General features: G+C 35.2%; 4 protein-coding genes across 4 annotated transcripts; all 4 read right to left on the bottom strand.

The window, feature by feature from the left end:
- Window positions 1–2,745: 2,745 nt before the first annotated feature.
- On the bottom strand, window positions 2,746–4,911 carry LOC138133475 (odorant receptor Or1-like). Its single transcript, XM_069051446.1, has 6 exons — window positions 4,908–4,911; window positions 3,424–4,114; window positions 3,279–3,378; window positions 3,126–3,230; window positions 2,920–3,075; window positions 2,746–2,870 (listed from the first exon to the last, which is right to left on the bottom strand). The coding sequence occupies exons 1-6, from the start codon at window positions 4,909–4,911 to the stop codon at window positions 2,811–2,813; spliced, it is 1,116 nt and encodes a 371-aa protein (XP_068907547.1). The 3' UTR covers window positions 2,746–2,810.
- A 603-nt stretch (window positions 4,912–5,514) lies between these two features.
- Window positions 5,515–6,823, bottom strand: LOC138133567 (odorant receptor Or1-like). Its single transcript, XM_069051541.1, has 4 exons — window positions 6,170–6,823; window positions 5,829–5,933; window positions 5,623–5,778; window positions 5,515–5,574 (listed from the first exon to the last, which is right to left on the bottom strand). Exons 1-4 carry the CDS (start codon window positions 6,821–6,823, stop codon window positions 5,515–5,517), a joined length of 975 nt encoding a protein of 324 aa, XP_068907642.1.
- A 2,625-nt stretch (window positions 6,824–9,448) lies between these two features.
- Window positions 9,449–10,777, bottom strand: LOC138133662 (odorant receptor 46a-like). Its single transcript, XM_069051634.1, has 5 exons — window positions 10,059–10,777; window positions 9,913–10,012; window positions 9,759–9,863; window positions 9,555–9,710; window positions 9,449–9,505 (listed from the first exon to the last, which is right to left on the bottom strand). Exons 1-5 carry the CDS (start codon window positions 10,775–10,777, stop codon window positions 9,449–9,451), a joined length of 1,137 nt encoding a protein of 378 aa, XP_068907735.1.
- Window positions 10,778–15,945: 5,168 nt separating this feature from the next.
- On the bottom strand, window positions 15,946–17,077 carry LOC138141493 (odorant receptor 46a-like). Its single transcript, XM_069062216.1, has 4 exons — window positions 16,509–17,077; window positions 16,257–16,461; window positions 16,052–16,207; window positions 15,946–16,002 (listed from the first exon to the last, which is right to left on the bottom strand). Exons 1-4 carry the CDS (start codon window positions 17,003–17,005, stop codon window positions 15,946–15,948), a joined length of 915 nt encoding a protein of 304 aa, XP_068918317.1. The 5' UTR covers window positions 17,006–17,077.
- Window positions 17,078–17,926: the final 849 nt, after the last annotated feature.

A 17,926-nucleotide genomic window follows, 5' to 3' on the forward strand; every position in this document is an offset into this window, starting at 1 on the left:
TTTGAACAACACAACACGACGGGCGCACAAGAATGACAGCTTTGAGCTTCTCCGAGAGCTTATATAAACTCCGGGACCGCTCGATAAACAACGGAAAATAGAAAAAAAATCTTTTTTTATTTTTCTGAACTAGTAATTATGTGAGGTAAACTGCTTATTAAATTTTTCACTTGACTTCAGGGTTTTCGTGAGAGCGGTCACAGATGGAAAAAATATGTTTTCAAAATGTTTAGCCAGGCTCTTAATTAGAAACTGTGCGAGTAATTCACAACCCACCAATTACATTTTTCTTGTGATTATTTAATAGCCCTTTAGACCTATTTTCCGTGAGAAAATTCTCAGATGGCCAACAAGCATTGATAAATATTAATGGCTCAAAAATTCTTTGTACACTGACAAATCATTCAGTGCCATCGCATTGTCCAAGTGATAGTGTTTCAGATTTTAAAAATAAAAGTGTTCAAGAAAGTGAAAAAGTGTGTAAAGTAGGTAAGCAACACTTTTTGCCTAAGAATATTTTAAAAACCATAAATGTTGTCGTTTCGATGTGGCTAGTGAGTCATAGTTATTTTTTCCGGTCTGAATACACTAAAAAAAAATAATAACAATCATAGTCGACAATGATAAATGATTGCTGAATGGTGTTTCAATTCTCCGATATGTTCAAACGTGCTGATTAACAAAGAAAATTTTTATTTATTTATCAGTACGTAGTAACATTTTTACGAAGCACAAGAAAATGTTTCTTTTTGATTGAGATATTTCTCGCTGACTTAATTGTTGTAAAAATAAATTGACACAAACTCCAATTTCATTTCTATATTTTTTTCAAATCGTACAAACTTTTAAACCACGAGACATGATCGAGTAATTTGAGTGACACTGTGAAGCTCTATTTAGAAAATTAAAAAAAAAACAGTATAATTACGCTACTTCTCAGCATGATGGAGCTCCAACATGTGTTGGAGCTCTGAATGATTCTCCTAATTTCCTAATCAAGCACCGTCAAATTAACTTCCGTCCAAGAAACAAAAGATAGCCTAAGAAGATAGAAGAAGTCTTGGAATCAATTAGGCAACAAGATATTTTTGCTTTGTTTGTAACTACTTTAAAAGCGAAGATAATATGGTAGATTATTTCCTTCATGTGTTTAGCAACCAATTGCGTGACAAATATTGACCAATCAAAGCGAGAAAACAAAAAATAACCCGATAACATTTCTCTAAAATGCACATGTGCAATAATCTGATAAAAAAATGTCGGTACCTGATTTTTTTTTAATTATTTTGAATAAAAAGGATTGGAAATAATGCGTTTGGTTTCATTCTATTCAGGAAATAATCAGCCGTATACCCCTCGTGCAAAATTTTAATATCGGAAATTTGTTTGCTAATGAACTCAAACATCCATAAATTATTCGGTCAGAAGAACAATTATTATCAAATAAAAGCCCTCGACTTCGTCTCGTGCTCTTATTAGCTAATAATTGGTCTTCTGACCTCATTCATGGATGTTTTCGTTCATTAGCAAAAACATTTCCGATAAAAAAAAATTGCACTTGGGATATAATATGTGATTATATCATTAAAAGTAGAAGTGAGTATTTTTGTGCTAAGCCCCGAGGATGTAGACCGAGACGAAGTCGAGGTCGTTACTGGGCGACTCTAAAACTTTGTTTTATTAAACGTTGCAATTACTATTTCAATTATTTTCTACACTTTTACAGTTCTACTAATGAAGTCTTCTTTGAAAATAATCTTTAACGCCTTTGTGTTGAGAAAAAAAAATTAATCATCATCATCAATATTGTCAAGTGAATACTGTTTTTTCTTCCATTATTGATTTTGCAAATCTCTGGCTACTAATTATTTATAAAATGTAAAGCAAATGTAATGACGTGTCTTTTGAATAATAAAACACAAGAAATTGTCTAGGTCTCTGTGATTTGATTTTTATCTTAATAATACATTTCCCACCAAACCATTAATAAAACAACGGATAGTCTAATTCTAAATTAAATTGTGGACATAAATTAATATTGAAACCTAGTTACAAACCGCATCACTTATGTTGCAAACTTTTTTCAAGGTTAACGTCAACACCGTTGCTTTAAAATTGACGTTTCTTTGACATTTCTGCGAGAAATCTACTTACCAGTGGCGTCGCGTTTGGCAATAAAACTGGTAAATTACCCATTCTTGTGAATGTTATAAAGTAGCGATTGGAGACCGCAAATTGTCGACGCCCATAGATTGAACACTTATTTGCATAGGATTTCGCTACGACATGACCGATAATTTGCAACGCCTGTTCTGGATTTATTTTCTTTTTGATCACTTTTGTAGTATGTTTATTACTACTTCTGCAATATTTTTTTATCGAAGCAGCAGTCCTGACAAGGATGTTTCTCTTAAAAACGAGGCATTTTTTCACAAATTCTCAAATGAAACAAAGTGTATTCCATGTTTTCAAGCACCTTTATTGATTCAACCAAAAAAATACAAAAACAATTTCAAGAACTTCATAAATAATGTTTTTCCTACTTTTTCTAATTATCTTCTGTATCTTTCAACCTAATTCTTTTATACCTTTCTTGCTTATACTTCTCCTACTACTAAACTATGAAAATAAAATACGAACAATTATTTTTAAAAGAACATTCACAATTGTTTTCTTTGACAGTTAACAAACAGTAAATTAACAATTAACATTTATAATATAAATAGATTGATTAAAATAGCTCCTTCTTACACCTTCTAAGAAAATAATCTTTCCTGTTCTTGTGCTAAGAAATAGAAAGTTGTGTTACGTTACTCTGAGGCATTCACTGTGGACAATACTGCAAAATAAGACCACGAAACTCGAAGAATCTAAAATTTATTTTCTTCCAATTGTCAAATTTAACGACTGCGGACTTACCTTAATATATGTGTCCAAAGTAAGATAAAATAAGTTAAAAGCAGACATCTTTATCGGTTTCTGCGTATTCATGACAAAAATCAAAACATTTTTTTGAACTGAGAGAGGTGCATTGGTCCAATCAGATTCGAAAGCGGCGTAGGGAATTTGGGCACTCTGAATGCAAGAAATTAATGAAAAAGTAATCGACAGTCTTGTAGCTTCACCTTAATTTGCACTTCGTTTCCGAACCAGCAGTAGAGAAAAATCTCTTGAATGGCAGCACCCAAGTAGAAAAAAATTGTGCAAAATTCGCTGCTCAAAGGTGCAACCTGAAAGAGTTGCTGAGTAGTATAAGTTAAGTAGGGGAAGTAACTTACCAGAGTTAAGCGAAAGAGAGACATTGCAATACAAGCTGCGCTGGTAAAGAACTGCCCAAATGCAATGGTGTTGAAGAATTGATTGCATTTCTCGGAGAATCTACAAAAATGATTATTGCAACTAAATGTGGTTAGTTCTTCTCACCTCAAGATATCCTTGTGATGCTTGACACACTTCACAAACTCGATACAAAAATTGTCAACTTTGAGACTCCTGAGGTTGTCGCACAAGATATCGCATTGACCTCCAACGAACATCATCAGTGCAGAAATCAAAGTATCTAGGCCCAAATTAGCCGTGGCGAGACAACAAATGCTGACAACTTGATGCAAATATGTTATTTCATATTTCGGCGACGTTTCGGTACCGAAAGGGTACCAACATGCGAACGGTAGTTGCTTCTTCTCGTCCAGAAACGGAAACGAACACCAAACGCTCAAGCAAAATGCCACAGTTACTACAAGTGCGCCGCTCACTCTCTTCCAGAACATCACATCAGGCTGGACCAGATTCTCCTGTTTCAGGTGCTTCGGCTGGAACTCCACGCTTTCCAAAATTACCATCAGCTGCTTCAAAGTTTTCAGATTTTTCACAAAGTAGTACGCTTTGACGAGAGTCAAGACGTCAGTAACTGTGATGAAGATGGTTTCTGCGAGATTCTCTAAGTCGGTGTAGACCACAAAGATGTTGAGGATTTGAGATAAGGCGTGGGCACCGAAGAGGAAGGTGACGATCAGGGCTGAGTAAAGTGTGTAGAAGTCTGCTTGGTACGATCCAAAGCCTTTGGGCCACAAGCCCAAGAAGCGGAAAGCGATGATGTTTGGTTTTATCACTCCTGTCCAATAGAGAATTTTCTCATCTTAGATAATTTTAGTTGTTCTTTAGTGTTTCTTGAAATCACCTGATAATAAAATAATGCAAATTGCAAAAATTACTTGATGGATCAAAATAAAAACAAATCTAGGCAAAGAGATACAGAAAGCTCGATGTTTGAGTTGATTAAAATGTCAAAAGTACTCAAGCTTCATATTTTTATAGTCGTCTGAGATGGATCCCCACCAAAGAGTTTTTACTACTTCTGCGCAGTAGACTAACAGCAATTTTATATTTATTACACAGGGTATTTACTTAAAATAACATTATTGTTAAATATGAAATAGAATATTTGGACCACTTCATTTTTACACAAAACACTTTGAAATATAATATGGAAACAGAAACACTTCTCTTGAAATTATTCCATCAAGTGAATAGGTACTGTTTTTTCTTCCATTATTGATTTTGCAAATCTCTGGCTACTAATTATTTATAAAATGTAAAGCAAATGTAATGACGTGTCTTTTGAATAATAAAACACAAGAAATTGTCCAGGTCTCTGTGATTTGATTTTTACCTTAATAATACTTTTCCCACCAAATCATTAATAAAACAACGTAGAGTCTAATTCTAAATAAAATTGTAGACATACATTAATATTGAAACCTAGTTACAAACCGCATCACTTACGTTGCCAACTTTTTTCAAGGTTAACATCAACACCGTTGCTTTAAAATTGACGTTTCTTTGACATTTCTGCGAAAAATCTGCTGATCAGTGTCGTCGCATTTGGCTATAAGCTGGTAAATTACCCATTCTTGTGAATGTTATAAAGTAGCGATTGAGACCACAAATTGTCGACGCCCATGCATTGAACGTAGGATTTCGCTACGACATGACCGATAATTTGCAACGCCTGTTCTGGATTTATTTTCTTTTTGATCACTTTTGTAGTATGTTCATTACTACTTCTGAAATATTTTTTTATCGAAGCAGCAGTCCTGACAAGGATGTTTCTCTTCAAAACGAGGCATTTTTTCTCAAATTCTCAAATGAAACAAAGTGTATTCCATGTTTTCAAGCACCTTTATTGATTCAACCAAAAAAATACAAAAACAATTTTAAGAACTTCATAAATAATATTTTTTCTACTTTTTCTACTTATCTTCTGTTTCTTTCAACCATATTTTTTAATACATTTCTTGCTTATACTTCTCCTACTACTAAACTATGAAAATAAAATACAAACAATTATTTTTAAAAGAACATTCTTAATTGTTTTCTTTGACAGTTAACAAACAGTAAATTAACAATTAACATTTATAATATAAATAGATTGATTAACATAGCTCCTTCTTATACCTTCTAAGAAAATAATCTTTCCTGTTCTTGTGCTAAGAAATAGAAAGTTGTGTTAAATTACTCTGAGGCATTCACTGTGGACAATACTGCAAAATAAGACCACGAAACTCGAAGAATCTAAAATTGATTTTCTTCAATTCTCAAATTTAATGACTGTGAACTTACCTTAATGTAGGTGTCCAAAGTAAGATAAAATAAGTTAAAAGCAGACATCTTTATCGGTTTCTGAGTATTCATGACAAAAATCAAAACATTTTTTTGATCAGAAAGAGGTGCATTGGTCCAATCAGATTCGAAAACGGCGTAAGGAATTTGGGCACTCTGAATGCAAGAAATTAGTGAAAAAATAATCAATAGTGTTGTAGCTTCACTTTAATTTGCACTTCGTTTCCGAACCAGCAGTAGAGAAAAATCTCTTGAATGGCAGCACCCAAGTAGAAAAAAATTGTGCAAAACTCACTGCTCAACGGTGCAACCTGAAAGAATTGACTGAGTAATGTGAGTTAAGTGGAGGAAATGACTTACCAGAGTTAAACGAAAGAGTGACATTGCAATACAAGCTGCACTCGTAAAGAACTGCCCAAATGCAATGGTGTTGAAGAATTGATCTACAAAAATGATTATTGCAACTAAATGTGGTTAGTTCTTCTCACCTCAAGATATCCTTGTGATGCTTGACACACTTCACAAACTCGATACAAAAATTGTCAACTTTGAGACTCCTGAGGTTGTCGCACAAGATATCGCATTGACCTCCAACGAACATCATCAGTGCAGAAATCAAAGTATCTAGACTGAGATTGGTCGTGGCGAAGCACCAAATGCTGACCACTTGGTGCAAATACGTCAATTCGTATTTCGGCGAAGATTCGGTACCAAAAGGGTACCAACTTGCGAACGGCAATTGCTTCTTGTCGTTCAGAAGAGGAGTGGAACACCAGGCGGTCAAACAAGATCCCACGGTCACCACAAGTGCGCTGCTCACTCTCTTCCAGAAGGTCAAATCTGGCTGGATTAGACTCTCTTGTTGGGAGTTCCTGGGCTGGAACTCGACGCTCTCCAAGATTACCATGAGTTGCTTCAAGGTACTCATGTTTTTTACAAAGTAGTAGGCTTTGATCAATGTTAAGACGTTGGTCACTGTGATGAAGATGGTTTCGGTGAGGTTCTGCAGGTCGGGGTAGACGACGAAGATGTTGAGGACTTGGGAGAGGTTGTGAACACTCAAGAGAAGAATGATGATCACAGCTGAGTAAAGGGTGTAGAGATTTGCTTTGTAGAGTGTAGAGCCTTTGGGCCACAAGCCCAAGAAGCGGAAACCGACGAGGTTTGGTCTTATCACTCGTGTCCAAGAGAATGTTTCCATCCTAAGCAAATTTATTATTCCTTAAAATTTCTTCAATCTGCTAAAAATAAAACGAAGCAAATAATCATACCCTTTAGTATTTGAAGCCTTAACGGACATTGTTTAATAAAATTGTTACCAAAGAGATCAAAAGCTCGGACAACAATGACAAAAGTATTCGTGCTTCATGTTTTTATAATTGTCCTGTTTCACAACCAATCAGTTTTTTTTACTTCTGCGCAGTAAAATTCTTGAATTAATCATACCAAGAGCTGCACAATTTTATAATGATATTTTTTACACACTTACCTCCAATGAAATTATTGCTAAATGGAGGGAGAATATTTGCACTACTTTACTCCAAAAGAAAACACTCTGAAATAAAATATAAAAACTGAAACTCTTCTGTAGAAATTGAAAGCTCTCTCCTGAATCATTGATAAGTTCGCAAAGTAATTGCAAATCTCTGGCTACTAATTGTTGATAAAATGTAAAGCGAACGTGATGACGTGTCTTTTGAATAATGAAACACAAGAAATTGTCTCGGTCTCTGTGATTTGTTGCCCTAATAACACACTTTCCCCAAGAGTCATTAATAAAATAACGCCCCAATTATAAATAATGACAATTGTTTAAATAATTTGTAGGCACTTGTTAAAACCGGAATTTATTTAGATACCAGATGCTTTAGCAACTTCTTTAAGAACTTAGAGAACAAGAAGTCTCAAGCACTGTCCCCTAAGACAATACCCAAACTGGATATCCGTTGCGTTTTTATACAATTTAGTACTTTGCCCTTGATGATTTATCCAAAAACATGGGGTAGATGGTTATTATAATTTCCCTTGACTTGTTATAAAGAAATAAAAAAAAGAATTAACAAAAAGCCGGTAAGTTGAGCTTTCTTGTACTGCAAATATTCATTTTTAATTTGTTTGATTTTAGTCAGGATTGGGGGAACATTAAGAAAACGACAAATCTGTCTTTTTTAAAAAATACAGGGTGTTAGTTAATGATTGTGAATAAATCTCGGGGTGAATTCCTTACGAAAAATGTGGCTTAAAACCTAAATAAAGTTTTTCGTTAAAATGAGTAGTTTTCTCAAAAAAAAAAAATAAATGTAGTCCACTGTTGGAGAATTTCTCTAATTTCGCATTAGTTTTGATTTTTTTTTTAATTCAACGTTCCACGTTTAAATTTTTTTCTTTAAACCATTATTATTTAGCAGTAATTCAAAAAAATACGGATATGCCAGAATACATGTATTTTAATTTTTTTCTTTTTTTGAGAAAGCTACTCATTTTAACGAAAAACTTTATTTAGGTTTTAAGCCACATTTTTCATAAGGAATTCACCCTGAAATTTATTCCCAACCATTTACTAACACCCTGTATATCTTTATCCAACAAGGAGAACAATCTTGAAAAGAAATAATATGGTAAAACTATCATGTTTTCATTTAGAAAGCACAAACTATCCAAACCATATCCCTAGATTTCTTTTAGTTTTTTCCTTTGGTTCATTTTTCGTTTCTATTTCTTCTCATATCACTTTTTTCGTTATAGAAAAAGTACTAAGTAATAAATATTTTTAAACTAAAATTATTTAAAAATTGTGCCCATGGTTCTAAAAACCAGCGTTTTCTTAATTTTTCACTTTGCTTATTTTTTTGTATTTTATATTATTAAATCATACATATTCCATTTCCCGTTTTCCTCTATTTTTATTTCTTTTTTATTTCCCAGTTTCTTCAGATTAATCAATCTTTACAATCACTTTTACATTTATTCTCCCGCAATTTGTCTTTATATTCATTTTTTAAATATGTATTAACAAAATACACAAAGTTGGTAATAGTGGCAAAGAGGGAGAGAGAAATGAAAGAAATGATGAGGAGCATAGGGGAGTATGTGAGGAAGATAAAACTGGAAGTGAATGTTGAGGAAACGAAAATTATGGTGTTTACCAAGAGAAAGAGGAAGAGTGAAGAGAATGAGTGGAAATGGGAAGGAAGGAAAATAGAACCAGGAGAATAAAGTGAGAGAGAAATACTACCAGAGGAACGGTTATGCCAGTGAAGAAGTGGAAATATTGAGAGCAAAAGGAAGATGGATGAATGTAGAGCTAAGTGAAAGGGACAAAGACGCTCAAGAAAGAAGGGAGAGAATCAAAGAGATGAGAGGTGGATGACAAAGAAAATGTCGGAGAGGAAGTGCAAGAGAAAGAAAAATGATTGCGAGGTTTAGATGTGGAAACAAGGAGAGAGAAAAGAGGTACTGGAAGGAAGGAGAGGAAAGAAGGTACAGAATGTGCTATGAGGAGAAAGACAATGGAGCACATGTGGGATGGGTGTAGCGAAATAAGAGAGGGAGAGAAAGGAACGAGCAGAAATACTGAATGAAGATGGAAAGGAGATAGAATGGATGAAAGAGATATGGAAAAGGAGGAACAGAATGGAAAAAGAAAAAAAGAATCTTTTATTCGTCTTTGTTGTTAAAATAAAAAAGTATCGCAATTCAAAATCATTTTATTTCTAGAAATAAAAATAAAATATCCATTCTTGTTGAAGCGTGTACAAAAAGAAACGGCATGATTTTGAAACATTTTAATAAGTGCATCTGTGTAAACTCGTTCTTCAGGTATTGGTTACTGGTTATTAACCTTGTACAACACCGCAAAATAGGACCAAGCAGATCGGAGAATCTGGAATTAGAACAATCACTGAAACGTCAACACAACTACAAAATCTTACAACAACGAAAGTTCTCAAAGACAGAACAAACAAATTTATAGCCGTTATCCTGACAGGCTGTTGACATCTGACGCTCAAGATGAGCAAACTCGTTTTAACACCAACAGATCTACCGAACCAATCGGATTTGTAAATGGCGTAAGGAATTTGACTGCTCTGAAAAATAAAATGAAATGTTGGGGGCATACTAGTGGTGGGCAGTACCTTGATTTCTACTTCGTTTCCGAACCAGCAATAGAGAAGGACTTGTGTTGAAATTCCAATGATGTAAGACAAGTGAGTGAAAGCTGCTTCACTTAGAGGGTCCACCTGTTTGAGAAAATCTGTCAAAAATGATAATGATTTGTTGGAGACTCACCAAAGTCAGTTGAAACATGGTCAAGGCTAGTACCAAGGTACTTGTAGCGAACTGGCCCAAGATTATCATGTTGAAAACTCTGTTGCCCTCTTTGGCAAAGCTGCAACAATTTGAGTACTTTGAGGATGCGAGATTGAGGAGCTTACCAGACTATCTTCTTGTGGTGCACGATACACTCTCTCAGAGTGGTACTAAAATCTGTCTCGGTCCCACCAAGAAGACTCAGATTGTCGCACAAGATGTCACACTGGGCACAAATGTACATCATCAAAGCGTACGTCAACGAATCCAGATTTATATTTGCGATTGTGATGTACCAAATGCAGACAACTTGATAGACGTAGATGATTTGATAATTCGGTGAAGATTCGGTACTGAACGGGTACCAAGCGACAAACGGCAATCTTTGACCCTCGTTCATCAAAGGAGCGATCGACCACAGCACCACATTTACTGCCACAATACTGCTATAAATAGTGTACGACTTCTTCCAGATCTTCAAAGACGGCTGGATCAGCTTCTCTTGTTCCAAAGACTTCGGCTGGAAGTGGATACTGTCAAGAACCAGCAAGAGCCTCTTGATGACTCGCATGTTTCGCACAAAAAGATACATTTTCATAGTGGCCAGGATGTTTGTGATCATCACGAAAATGGTGGCTGCCAGAGCTTCCAGATCAGAATAGACGAAGAGGATGTTGACCAGTTGGGAAAGATTGTGGCCCCCGATGATCAAAATCGCGTTGAAAACTGCATAGAAGGTGTAGAAGTCGCGCTGGTAGGTTTCACCCCTTTCTGGCCACAACCCCACACATTTCAGCATGAAGACGTTAGCCCTGATGGTAGAGGTCCAATTGAATTTTTTCATCGCTTCGTTGAGGTAGAGACAAGTCGTGCGTGACCACTTGAGCTTTTATAAACTTGGTCTTGACCAATCGCGAGCTTTTATCAGCGTCTGCGCAATCGCAAACCTTGATAGTCACATAATCTTGATTTTTTTACGAGCAAAAATCGCCAATCAGTGCTGTTTATTCGCTGGACCTGGATGCGTTGTAAACATCACATCTAGGAGTCAAAGAGCCGAGTGTTGAGCGTTTCGTTAAAAAAATCGTAAATTAAAAACGTCAACGTAAATTATAGAGGGCGGCGTGAAACGGTGAAAGCTTAAAAATTTATCTCTTTCAGCATGCTGAAAATCTAGCGTTCTTTCTCTCCCCCGAAACCATCAATTATAACCTTCACTAATTAGTGTCCGACTACCCACTCATTACGTTTTTCTCAACACAGTGAACATCTCTTTCATGGGAAACGTCGCAGATGTAAACATTTTCAAAAATGAAAAAATTTGACGTTAATCGAACCCAACCTGCTTATTATCTTTTTGTAATTATTGGTTTGCGTGAGCAAATATTGATGCCTAATCGAGAATTACTAAGGGTAATTAGCTGCGCTGCATCAATAACAAATTATCCTCCCCTTTTGTGCGACAGTCTTAATCAAATGCTCTTGGTGGTTGGACGAGTTTCAGGCGCAAATCAAATTATTATAAAACAAGGTCTTTAGTAATGATTATTGCAGTGCTGAAACCAGAAATATGCTAAAGGTAAAGTGCTCATCGATTTTACTTTTGTTAATCAAATCTAAATGTCAGTTACTTGCACTTTGTTTAATTAGAGAGTAAGGGAAAGTATCCCATATATTAGAAAAAACTCACTTTCTAGTTAGGACTGAAGTTTACGAAGAAGTTTCAGAAAGATGCTTCAGTGTCTTTTATTTATTTAACAAAATCTGACATTGGGGCTATGTGGTGTATTTGCCTTTTTGAGTTTGTAGAAAAAAATAATCTGACAAAAATGTACTAGGATTTATAAAATTGCCGAGAGTAAAAAACAGCAACATGGCTTTGAAGAAGAAGTTAAAATATAGAATTTTACTATTTATTAACAACCGTCGTGAGTGTTTCCAAAATAAGACCAAATAAATTTAAAACGGGCATTTGACTCGTTTTTTCTTTTTCGTTTCAACTCTTGTCCTTGATCTCTTACTACTGCAAGACAACACAATTCGCGTGAAAGAATAATCTAGGCTAGAATGGTGGTTGAATCGGCCCCTGCTGAAGAAATTCCAACGGAAGAATCGATTTGTCTCAAGACGCTATTTCCGTGATGCAGCATTGAAATCTCCACCACGCCGAAGACAGCTCGTTAGTGTAATTGACACTGAATCGAAATTTGCAAATTGGTGAAGATATCTCAGCTCATACCATTGAGTTTCTAAGGCTGACGTTAAGGCTAACAATAAATGAAGTAGACATTGGCAATCTGACAGATACAGGTGTCCCTGAAATGCGCGGCAAAATTTTAACCATGTAGAACTCGGAAAAAATATTTAAAAAATTCAAAAAATAAAAATGACATTTAATTTTTAAACTACATTTTTTTTAATTGTAACCTTGTAGGTAAAATTTTGGCACATTTTAAAAATACACTCTTGTATATCATATTTTATAAAATGTACGCCAATACGAAGTAATCTCTAGGAAATATGCTTTAAAACAAGGAATTTTTAAAATATGCCGAAATTTTATCTACAAAGTTGTGGGACAACGTAGAAGACTAAAAGCAATTTAAAAAAATCGTAGCTCAAAAATTAAATGTCATTTTATTTTTTGACTAGATTTTTTTTTTCCGAGTTCTTCATGAAGCCTAGAAGCTCGTGGTTAAAATTTTGCTGCGCATTTCAGGAACACCTGTATATGTATGTGAATTAATAATGTATAGTAAAAACGTTTTAAATGTGGATTGTCAAACTCAAGGTCGCTTAAAACTTATGACTGAACTGTACGTTAGTGACAAATCTGTCATAAATTCCAAATATGTACCTTATAAGTGCGCCTAGTTACTTCTTCTGGTAGTACCAACTTAACGCCAAGTCCCCAATCCACATCTACAGGGTGTCTGAAAATTTACGAATTCCGAATTGAAAGCGTTGTAGGGGATCACTTCAGTAGTCCAAATATGGAAATTAAAAAAAAATCGGGACTCCTCCCACAAAGATACATTGGTCTGAAGGTGCACTCTTTGAAGTGCGTTTTCTTCAAATACAGCCTGAAAAGTTCAGTGTTTATTGTTATTTATTGTGTAGATGATTGTGGAAAATAATAACGTAAAACAATGTTTTGAAGAAAAGCTTTATTTTGGAGTAAAAAATCTTAAATTTGTGTAATTTTTCTTAAAAATGAAAGGGCAGTGTAGCTAGTATAGTATTTTGTTACTGTGGATATGCAGGCTGCTATGAATTGAACAAAATTAAAGTGTTTACATCTTCTTCAGGAAGAGTATTTACGAGCTCCACTGGGACCTTCTCTACTACCACGCTCTGAATTTGGAATTCGCTAATTTTGAAACACCCTGTATAACGTTCCGGCAATAACAAATTTCTGGAATGATAAAAGAAGAAGACATCTTGGACATAATGCAAGACGTCATCTAGGAGAACAAGATTCGGCTATCTTAGACTTTTTTGTGTTCTTTGACTAGAGTAGATGACCAAAGAGATGAAGAGATATCAAAGGAAGTCATCGAAGATAAAGCTCATGGTGAAAAATTCAGAGAAAGAACAGCAATTATGAGCATGATGATGTCTCTTTGAATGATCGAGTTCCCTTATTTAGATATTCTTTTAGGGTTTAAATAAAAATGGAAAACTTTTTGAACAAAATTGATTTAATTCATCTGGTTTTGTTTCTTGACAAGTGGCGAATAATTTCCAAATAAAAATAACAATCATCAAGACAGATAATTTTTTCAAATAACTACACATTTTACAAATAAGTTGGACAGCTTTCAAATCATCGCAAAGAGAAAAGTCTTCTTGTGGCTGACTCATATTTGAGTGAAACAAATTTCAAATTTATTGCTAAACGTACTGTAGTGATCAGAAGGTAAATTAGTGAAACTAAAACTAAATTAACAATTAGGAGTAGCATTTTTATTTTTTTTTGTTTTAGTTCAAATAAAATCCTGGGCTGGGAAGGCGTTGGAAACCGTCAATTGTTGTGCTTTTTTAAAGCGTAGATTAATTGGAGCATGTTGACAGCTAACCTAAAATTTAGAGCCAGAAAATCTTTCTTTTTTTTCTTTTTTCGCAATGTTTTACATTAAAAACAGAATAACTTAACGGTTCCTATTTTCGAAGCAAATATCTAAGGACACTCTTTGCTGAAAACAAACATGTTCAATTATGTCCCGATTAAACATAAACAAATGTCATTCGTATCAAACGGCGGGAAATTCAAACTTTACACTGTTCTAAACGATTTATTTTTTCCAACGCTTACTCAGCCCAGGATTTTATTTGAACGTGCGATATCTTGTACTCGTAACAGTAGAGAAAATTTAAATTTGTCTAAAATTTTTACCGGTATATTATTTTTCTTTTCATTAAACCTTCAAAACCATGATTTCATTTTATTTTATGTTTCAAACATTTTCCATATTTCATCATCTGCTGACTCAATTTCATCCTCTGATTTGATTTTTCTTTTCTCTTTTTTATTCGTTCTAGTTACTTTTTCACTTTAATTTCCTAAAAGAATCTCACATTCTCTCAATTTTATAATTTCAACAGCTTCCAGACATGACCAAGTATTTTAGCGACGAAACACTGAAAGTTCGAAGTAGTCACTGGATATAACTGGGTCATAATTTTTTTATTAATTCAGATCTGATAGAAACTAGTATACAGTGTGTCACAAAGTCTGGAAACACCCAAATTAAAACGTAACGCACAATTTTTGAAAAAAATCGAAAGACAGGTCCATTAGTGTTTTAAAAAAGGTTTCTGCTGATATTTTCTTTTTGGTTTTGTCGATGACCTTGAAAAAGTTATATTATAAAAATAAATTCGGTTTTTTCAGGAAATTTCTTATGTAAATTGCAAAATTTTTTGACCGTCGGATAGACAATTAAAAGATCTACTAAAAACGGTAGTAAAATTTTTTTGATGACCTTGAAAGAGTTATGTGTGATGACATCGTAACTCTTTCAAGGTCATCAAAAACAGCAAACAGATACCATCAACAAAAAGCTTTTTCGAAACGCTAGTTCACCTGTTTTTGCGTTTTTCTCGAAAATCATTCCTTTCTATTTTATTGGGGTGTTTCCAGACTTTTTGGACACACTGTATACAGTCGCGAATGAATTTTGTTCGTCAATGTCACTTCCAAATTTGGTTAGATTGTCACAATTTAAAAAAATGTCGCTGTCTGATTATGACTGTCAACAGTGTCAAAAAAATGTCAAAAAAATTACAAAAAAATGACAATTCATGTCATACAACATGATGATAGGTTATGATATGATATTTACGACCGTTTTACAATGGAGCATTTTCCAATACGTCAAAGAATGACATTGGCGACCAAAATTTATTGCTCGCGACTGTACAGTTGGTTGCAAAAAAAACTTTTACAATTTTTCCATAGTATGAAACCTTCTTACAAGAGATAAGTTAGAAATTGTGGTCAAAACTCAATGACATTTTAAAAAATTATTTGACAGGTGTTGTCAAGTAGACAATTAAATGACAAATTGACAAAACCAAATTAACATTATTTTTTACAACCAACTGTACAACTAAAAAGAAAACAAATTTTGTGTAAAAAATGACTGACTTGGCGAATTACAGTAATTCATAGTTTTTATATATTTTTTTTTAATTGTCTAACGTTTCTTTATTTCACAACTTGCCTTCTCATCTCACATGCTCAGTTAATAATCTTTTCCCAAATTGCGTTTTATTAAAAATTATTTCATCACATCTAGTCCCTTTCACGAAATAGACAAATTAATAAATATTATTTTTATGTTTATCTCGCCATTTCTTTATAAATCAATTGCTACACCTTGAAGCTTTTGTGGAAAATTTTCTGACAATTTTAATTCCATTTCTTACGTTTACACAAAAATAAAACATATTTATGCTTCTGAAATACTTTAATAGGTGCACGAGTGAAGAATTCTTATTTTGGGAGCACTACTGGTTGTTGACCTTGTACAACACTGCAAAATAAGACCAAGCCATTCGTAGAATCTAAAAATAAGAAAAATCACCACGACGCAACAAAATTCCAAGATATTACAGCAACGAAAGTCTTCAGCGACAAAGCAAACAAGTTTATGGCAGTTATCCTGATTGGCTCTTGACATCTGACACTCAAGATGAGCAAACTTGTGTTAGCACCAACGGATCTCCCAAACCAGTCGCATTTATAGATGGCGTAAGGAATTTGACTGCTCTGAAAAATAAAATTGAAATGTTGGGGGCATACTAGTGGTGGGCAGTACCTTGATTTCTACTTCGTTTCCGAACCAGCAATAGAGAAGGATTTGCATCGAGATCCCGAGAAGGTAACAGACATGAGTGACAGCTGCCTCACTTATAGGGTCTACCAAAGTCAGTTGAAACATAGTAAGGGCTAGTACTAAGGTACTTGTAGCGAACTGGCCCAAGATTATCATGTTGAAGACTCTGTTGCCCTCTTTGGCAAAACTGCAACAAAGCCGAGTACTTTGAGGATTCAAGATTGAGGAGCTTACTGCACTATCTTCGTGTGGTGCGCGATACACTCTCTCAAAGTGGTACTAAAATCTGTTTCGGTTCCACCAAGAAGACTCAGATTGTCGCACAAGATGTCACACTGGGCGCAAATGTACATCATCAAAGCGTACGTCATACAATCCAGATTTAGATTAGCGATTGTTATGTACCAAATGCAGACAACTTGATAGATGTAGATGATTTGATAATTCGGCGACGATTCGGTACTGAACGGGTACCAAGCTACGAACGGTAGTCTTTGACCCTCGTTCAGCAAAGGAGCGATTGACCACAGCAACACATTGACTCCCACAACACTGCTATAAACAATGTACAACTTCTTCCAGATCTGTAAAGTGGGCTGAACCAGCTTCACTTGTTCCAAAGATTTCGGCTGGAAATGGAAACTGTCAAGTACCAGCAAAAGCTCCTTTATGACTCGCATGTTGACCACAAAAGTGTACATTTTCACAGTGGCCAGGATGTTTGTGATCATCACGAAAATGGTGGCTGCCAGAGCTTCCAGATCAGAATAGACGAAGAAGATGTTGGCCAGTTGGGAAAAATTGTGCCCCCCGATGATCAAGATCGCGTTGAAGACTGCATAAAAAGTGTAAAAGTCGCGCTGGTAGGTTTCACCCCTTCCTGGCCACAACCCCACACATCTCAGCATGAAGATATTGACCTTGATGGTAGAAATCCAATCGAATCTTGTCATCTCGACTGGATTTAATTACATTAGAAGCACACGAGTCGCGTGAGCTTTTATAGACTCGGTGGAATGTTCGTCGACCAATCGGGAGCTTTTAGCGGCTTCTGCGCAATAACCGCTTGCATAATTGTGCAATCGCGATGATTCCGTGGTGATCGCTCGATGCACATGTGTGCACACGACGCATCGCGGGGCAAATAGGGTGCACTCGTTGCACCAATTAGAAACGTCGATCGAAATTATAGAGTGCGAGCGTCAGACGGTGAAAGCTGAAAAATTTATCCCTTTCAGCATGCTGAAAATCTATTGTTTTCCCCGGAACCGTCAATTATAACTTTTACTAATTAGTGCTCGACCACCCGCTTATTACGTTTTTCTCAAGTCAACATCTCTTCGTGGGAAAGTCGCAGCTGGGACATTTTTCCAAAATGGAAAAGTGTGATGACGTTAATCGAACGCAAACCGCTTATTAAATATTTTTTTTAATTACGGTTGACTGGCGGCCAGTTTGCGTGAGAAAAACTCATATTTATCAATAATGCCTAATCAGGAATTGTTAGGGGTAATTAGGTGCGCTGCATCAATAACAGATTGGCCTCCCTTTTTAAGCGCTGTAAGGCAGTCTTAATCAAATGGCGGTGCTGGTTAAACGACAGACGAGCTAAAGAATAATATAATATTGCAGAATTTCACTACGCAAGATGC

Source organism: Tenebrio molitor, chromosome 1, assembly GCF_963966145.1.
Source record: "Tenebrio molitor chromosome 1, icTenMoli1.1, whole genome shotgun sequence".
Lineage (NCBI taxonomy): Eukaryota > Metazoa > Arthropoda > Insecta > Coleoptera > Tenebrionidae > Tenebrio > Tenebrio molitor.

Bases quoted from the DNA above. Each gene is read 5' to 3' on its own strand.
- LOC138133475 (XM_069051446.1), bottom strand. The intron at 3,231-3,278 runs GTAAGTTACTTC...CAACTCTTTCAG, and splicing joins CTCTCTTTCGCTTAACTCTG to GTTGCACCTTTGAGCAGCGA. The intron at 3,076-3,125 runs GTGAAGCTACAA...TCTTGCATTCAG, and splicing joins GAAACGAAGTGCAAATTAAG to AGTGCCCAAATTCCCTACGC.
- LOC138133567 (XM_069051541.1), bottom strand. From the start codon at position 6,823: ATGGAAACATTCTCTTGGACACGAGTGATAAGACCAAACCTCGTCGGT. The intron at 5,779-5,828 runs GTGAAGCTACAA...TCTTGCATTCAG, and splicing joins GAAACGAAGTGCAAATTAAA to AGTGCCCAAATTCCTTACGC. The intron at 5,575-5,622 runs GTAAGTTCACAG...AATCAATTTTAG, and splicing joins CTTTGGACACCTACATTAAG to ATTCTTCGAGTTTCGTGGTC.
- LOC138133662 (XM_069051634.1), bottom strand. From the start codon at position 10,777: ATGAAAAAATTCAATTGGACCTCTACCATCAGGGCTAACGTCTTCATG. The intron at 9,711-9,758 runs GTACTGCCCACC...TTTATTTTTCAG, and splicing joins GAAACGAAGTAGAAATCAAG to AGCAGTCAAATTCCTTACGC. The intron at 9,506-9,554 runs GTAAGATTTTGT...TTCTAATTCCAG, and splicing joins CTTTGAGAACTTTCGTTGTT to ATTCTCCGATCTGCTTGGTC.
- LOC138141493 (XM_069062216.1), bottom strand. From the start codon at position 17,005: ATGATCACAAACATCCTGGCCACTGTGAAAATGTACACTTTTGTGGTC. The intron at 16,462-16,508 runs GTAAGCTCCTCA...GCTTTGTTGCAG, and splicing joins CACCACACGAAGATAGTGCA to TTTTGCCAAAGAGGGCAACA. The intron at 16,208-16,256 runs GTACTGCCCACC...TTTATTTTTCAG, and splicing joins GAAACGAAGTAGAAATCAAG to AGCAGTCAAATTCCTTACGC.